Here is a 6,000-nt window from a genome sequence, read left to right as displayed (position 1 = left end):
CTCCGCGTCCTCCCGCAGTCCCTGCGCCGCTGTCCCCGGCCGCTGTCACTGCGGGCCCGCGGGGCCCAGCCCGGCTCCGGCCGCCCCCGCCGCCGGACCCTGCAAGGAGGCGCTGGGGCTGAGGGGCTCCGCGCCGCCGGGCTGCGCCTGCTGCAGCTTCTTCTTGTTGATCTTCCTCTCCTTCGCCCGCCTGTTCTGGAACCAGATTTTCACCTGCCGGGAGGCGGACAGGGGAATGAGGGGGGACAGTCGGCCGGGGATGTATCCCCCTCTCACGGGGTGTCACCGAGAGCGCATCCCAACCCCGCGCGTTCCGCCCCCGTCCCGCACGTCCCTGCCCCCGCGCATCGCTCTTGGGACAGACCTGCCTCTCTGACAGCCCCAGGTTGGAGGCCAGCTCCGCTTTTCTCCTGATGGTGATATAGCGGCTGTAGTGAAACTCCTTCTCCAGCTCGAGCCGCTGGTGGTCGGTGTACACGACGCGGTACTTGTCTTTCGTCCTGGTTTTAACTGCGGAGCAAAAAGCCAGGGTTGAGAAAGTCAAAGCCAAAGGGCAGAGCTCAGCCGTCCTCTCTGCGGTGCAGAGCGATCAGGAGCGATCCTATCCCCCCCCTCCCAGGCTTGCTGCTCGCCTCCCCCTGCCCTGGGCTCCGCCGAGCAGCAGAGGAGGAGACGTTCCTCAGTTCCTTGGGGACATGGGACATCAATGCCAGGCACGCCGGCTGGCGCAGGCTCCCAGCCCTGGCCCCACCGCACACCCCTGCCTTGCACGGGGACACCTTTATTGTTGGCTTTTGGTTTTGTTTCGCCTTCCCTAACGACAACAAACATTTTATAGGGAAAGAGGGAAAAGGAAAGAAAGAAAGAAAAGGCCCATTCATGGCACAGTGATTTCGTTTCTAAACAGCGATCTAAGGGTGGAAAATCGGGAGCGGCCGTCGGGAACCACTCGTGAAGCTGCCCAGCTCCCCCTTTTCTGTTACAGCATGGGGGCTAAAGGGATTTCTTGGGAAGCCTGGAAGTGTGACGTGGAACTTCAGAGTTCAAAAAAACGCAACCCAACCCAAACCAACCAACAAACAAACAAAAAACCCCAAACCAAGCCAAACACCGAAAACCCGACGGAATCCGAAGGCGAATGGCAGCGAGCAGCCGGTGCGAGTGCATCGCCGCAGCCGCTGATCTCCTTTTCCCGAGGGTTTCTTGTTTAACTGGTTGTGACCCCGGCCCTCCCGTTCCCCAGGGAGCCGAGGCGGGGAGTCTCTGCCCCCAAGGTGCTTAATGGCTAGTAGGCTGACTTTGTTCAGGTAAACTCTCTGCAAACCACAACAAAAGCACCCTGTAAAGATACAAGCCTGATCAGAGAAAACTCCCCAGAGCCAGTGAATAGGGAACACAGTCCCAAACAATGCAGGACAAGGAGATCTTATCAAAGAAAAACCCTTCTCAAAGCCTTAATGACAGCCACATTCTGTTTGAATTACCACTACTGAACAAATGGCGGCAGGCGCTTTCATCCCCCCAGCTCTGCACATTAACATAAACACTGGCTCCAAAGGCAGAATTTGAATGGAGACAAGGGACCGGCCACCGCCGCACAAGCCCAAACTGTGGGAACACCACGGGCTGCTGTGGGAAGCGCGGTGGGCCTGTAAGAGTTCCTCCGCCACCGGCGCCCGGGACGTGGCTGTGGCAGCGGTCGGCACCGGGGCACCGAGGCTCTTCCCCCGGGGCGCGGCGGCCACGGGCGCAGCCGGGACTCCCTCTCCGCTCCGACCGGGGCGCCCCCGCCGGCCCTGCCGTCAGCCACGCAAGGCACGGGAAGAGAGGGGAACGCCGTAAGTCATTATTTACTGCCAAAGTCGCCATCCTTTTTTTTTTTTTTTTCTTGGCCAGTACATATAAATATTTTAAAAATAAAAATTAAAAAAAATAATAAAAAGGGAAGGAAATAAAAGAAAAAAAGAAAGGGAAAAGAGGAGATAGTAGCCGTGGAAGGCGTATATCAAAGCGCAGGACACGCACGTCCCCTGGCAGATGCACGGTGGGAACGAAAGAGGGTCTGCGGGGGTATTAACATGACAAGGGAGCGCGGCGCCGGCTGCAGCCTGACCCGGGAGGGCACGCCCTCGCACGGCCCGGCCCGGCCCGGCCGGGGGCACGGCCCGGCCCGCAGGGATCGGGCTGCCAAGTGGCCGCCGCTGTCGCTCGGGAGGCCTGGCCGCACGGAGACCTTAATAAAGGGCAGGCGCCCAGTGACTCAGAAACAAATGCGGAGCGACACCGGCCGATGATTTATATGACTATAATTGGTTATAAAAATCTTCTAAGTGGCTATAAGCAGGAGAGCGGAGCAGGGGGAGGAAGAGGGAGCGTTTCCTCGGGATCCTGGCCGTTCCACCCTGCTCCGCCGGAGCTCACCTCAGGCCACCGAGCCCCCGGGCCCGGCGCCGCTCCGGCCCTGCGCTCGGCAGCGCGGACGGGCTGCGGGCAGAGCGCGGCAGTCCTGCTGTCCCGAGGACCGACCCTCGGGCGGGTTTGCCCCGGGGACCTCTCCCCGAATAAAGGTTCTGCCGGGCTGCCCGGCGTACGGGGAGCCGGGGGACTCGTCGGCAAGGCGATTCCCGCCCGCCCGGCCCCGGCCCGCACTTACCCTGGCTGCTGAGCGGGGGCTGCGCCGGCTTCCTCATCCACTCGCAGAGGCCGCGGCGCTGCCCACCGGGGGAGAGCGGCTCGGGGGCGGCGCTGGCGGCGGCGCTGGCGGCGTTGAGGGGCTGCATGACCCCGGCCGAGCAGTGGGGCGCGGGGCCGGCGTGGTGGTGGGCGTGCGGGTGGTGGTGGTGGTGGTGGTGGTAGTCGGCGGGGCTGTAGGCCATGGGGGCGGCAGGGGAGCCCCCGTTGAGGCCGTGGACGGCGCCGGCGGCCGGCGGCGCCCCTTGGCCATAGGTGCCCCAGTCGTCGCGGAGCGGGGCGGCGTAGGGCGCGGGCCAGGCCGGCCCGGGGGACTGGGCGCCGTCGAGGTTCACATGGTAGCCGCCGTAGTCCGCGTACTGCGGGGCACCAACGAAGTTCTGCGCCGCCAGGTTAAGCCCCCCCGAGTGCCGCACCGGGCCGGGGTACATGGGCCCGTCCTTCTCCAGGAGGTAGCTCACGTACATGCTGGCGGAGCCCCGGCGGCGGCTCTCCACATGCTGCTCGGGGTTCTCGCCGCGGCGCGCCTGCTGCTGCCTGGGGCCGGGCTGCCCGGGGCGGGGAGGGGGCAGGCGGAGGGGCCGCGGCCCCGCGCTGCGCTCCGCGCTCCTCCGCGCTCCCGGTCCGAATCCAATGGCCGGCAGTCCTTACATGATTAACGATTGTTTACAAGGCTGTATTAGTAATGGCCCAGACACACCAAAGGCAGGTGACGTGGAGAGGCGCTGGGTATATAGCTACTACCCCTAAAAGACGATTTGCATTTAAAAAGATAAGGAGAGGGCAGCGACCTGATCACAGCTAAATATTCAAGCCTTTATTGTTTAAGAGCTTCCTCCTTCCATTGCAACCTGGTGCACTTTAACCTCCAATCACAGGTTCAAAGGATGAAATCAAGAGACTTGCAAAAGACAGAGAGGGAGATCTAAGGGCGAGGGTGGGAATATGGGAGCCGTGTATCACGGCCGATCTGTAGGCAGCCCTTTAGCCAGCTCATCTCTGTGCTTTGGGATTGGGGGGTGGTGGGGGAAGGGGCGGAAGAGGAGGGCATTTTGATTAAAAATCCACAAAGCCATTTTGTCGTGGTTGTTTTGAGCAACAAACCCCATCGCGACGGCCTACTGCTTTTTTGTAAAACGCTTCCCTCCCGCTCCCGCTCCCGCTCGGTCATGGGCGATGAAGGCGAGGTAAGAGGAGAAATCCCCCCCGTTCCAAGGGCGCTGTCTCCTTCCTCCTTTTGCTCCAGCAGAGCTTCGAGGTCGGGCGCGCCCAGCAGGTCCGGGAAAGGACGAGGACTGGGGTAACTTCGTCTAAAACACCTCTGCCCTCAGACCCACCGCTGGAGCGAGGCTGGATAATCCTGTCTCCCGGGGGGGGCCTTGGGACCGAGGCAGGGGATGGTTCTCCTCGAGGAGGGAGTCTGTCACCTCACTGGGCGGTTCCCTCGCTGGAGCGCGGCCGAGCCCGCGGGGAACCCGACGGCTTGTCCCTCCAGGCACACTCACTTCTTCCCTCCCCAACTCCTTGGAAACCCTCTGGAAATGCTGGCTCTGGAAGGGCGGCTCCCAGGCAAGCGGCAGCCGGCTCCCCCAGCCCGGTCAGTCCCCTTTGAAGAGGCGACCCCCTCTCAGCTTTCCCCCGCCGCTTTTATGCTTTAACTTTTCACCCTGAGCGGGGACAATGCGAGACGACGTTTGCATATTCGCATCTTTTCCCATGACACAGCGAGGAAACCTTTCACCCGCCGAGGAAAAAATGGATGGGGACGGGAACGTCCCCCCGTTTTCCCAGGACTTTTCGCCGGTGAAGCGCAGCGCTGTCTCAGCCATTCTCACCGGCTTTCTCTGTCCCGTGGGGCGGCCGCGGCTCGGTCCTACCGGGGCTCCCCGGACGGGCCCCGCTCGGCCCCGGACCCTCGTGTCCCGGGAGTTACATACGGAGATCCACGTGCTCGTGTCCCAAGGGTGTTTTTCCTTCCACGTGGGTGGCTGTTCTGCACACCGAGGAGTGTCACTGAGACGGGGCGTCCTGCAGCTGAGGGCGCATTTCAGCTCTGCAAAGGCAGATACCCCGAGCCCATTCTCTGAAAATCTCCTTCTCCTTCCCCCCATTCTATCGTCCCTTTGCCGCTGAGCGTGGGGCTGACGCGGAGCCACGCCAGCGTGGGTGATTCAGTGACCTCTCTCAAAATGTCCCAAGGGATCCAGTGTCAGTGGCCCCGGGAGACCAGGACGCTCAAGTAGGAAAGGATGCAGCATCTCTCCTTGGGAAGAGGCCACAGACGGCCCCCTCGGAGTCCCTGTGGATGTTCCGGATGCGAGGAACGGGGTGTCCCCACCCTGCACATAGCCGCGAACGCTTGTGCCTACACCGTCACTTGTTCGCAGGCTGTCGCAGGTGGCCTCGGTTGCAACCCTACCATAACACCAGCACAACAGCAGGGATGCAGAGAAGCCTGCCAGACGCTTTCTCTGGAGGGAATTTCTCTCTCTGTTGCCTATTCCCACCGTGACACTTTCTCCGCGCCCCGACGGTGGGGTAACGAGGAGAGGGGAGCGGGGCTTGGAGCTCCCAGCGCTGCCTGAGCAGGAGACTGAAATGTCACTCTGGAAAGGAAATGCTGTGTCCCTTCAATGTAATCGCCTCTCCCGATAAGCACCGACAGAGCCGATCTATGCAGATGTGAATTTGATGATGCCATAAACAGAGAAAGGGGCCATTAAAACGACAGAACTCTGGATAAACTGTAATAAAACGCGCTACCACCCTGATCAACCCCGAAACAGCCCTCTTCAGTGTCTAGGGCTCCATCAGTGAATCCCTGGCAGCCAGGTGGCAGCTCTTTCGGGTGAGGCCCGAGCTGGCTGGGCTGGGGGCCATCGGCCGTGGGATCGGATGAGAGTCTCGGGGCTCTGGTGAAGGAACAGGTGAAGGAAGATCCGTGATTACCTGGAATAGCAACTAGAGCGCTGCTCCGGTACTTTGCCATTCTGACACTGATCCCAGTTGTCTCCCCCAGTACGGGGAGGGCTTGGGAAGAGCGGGCCCCACCAGGGTTAGGGTTAGGGCCGTACCCTAACCGGGGTCGGAGGCGCGATGGGGACGAGTCCCTCTTCCCCGCAGATAAATGCTTCCAAGCATCCTCCACCGCTGTACAACTGCTTCCCGGACGCGACCCCTGGCAGCTGCTGGGGATGGGGACACGCTGCTTAGGGACACTCTTGTCTCAAAATAAGGGGGATCCTGATCCACTCCTAGATGCCTTTGCGGCCCTTCGGGCTTTTTGTTGTGACTGACACATGATTTGTC

General features: G+C 61.4%; 1 protein-coding gene across 1 annotated transcript; it reads right to left on the bottom strand.

The window, feature by feature from the left end:
* Nucleotides 1–3,158, bottom strand: CDX2 (caudal type homeobox 2). The gene is made up of 3 exons (XM_058861939.1): nucleotides 2,654–3,158; nucleotides 365–510; nucleotides 1–213 (listed from the first exon to the last, which is right to left on the bottom strand). Exons 1-3 carry the CDS (start codon nucleotides 3,156–3,158, stop codon nucleotides 46–48), a joined length of 819 nt encoding a protein of 272 aa, XP_058717922.1. The 3' UTR covers nucleotides 1–45.
* Nucleotides 3,159–6,000: the final 2,842 nt, after the last annotated feature.

This window comes from Poecile atricapillus, chromosome 1, assembly GCF_030490865.1.
Source record: "Poecile atricapillus isolate bPoeAtr1 chromosome 1, bPoeAtr1.hap1, whole genome shotgun sequence".
NCBI classification, from domain to species: Eukaryota; Metazoa; Chordata; class Aves; order Passeriformes; family Paridae; genus Poecile; species Poecile atricapillus.
This window is presented reverse-complemented; position numbering and strand designations above follow the sequence as displayed.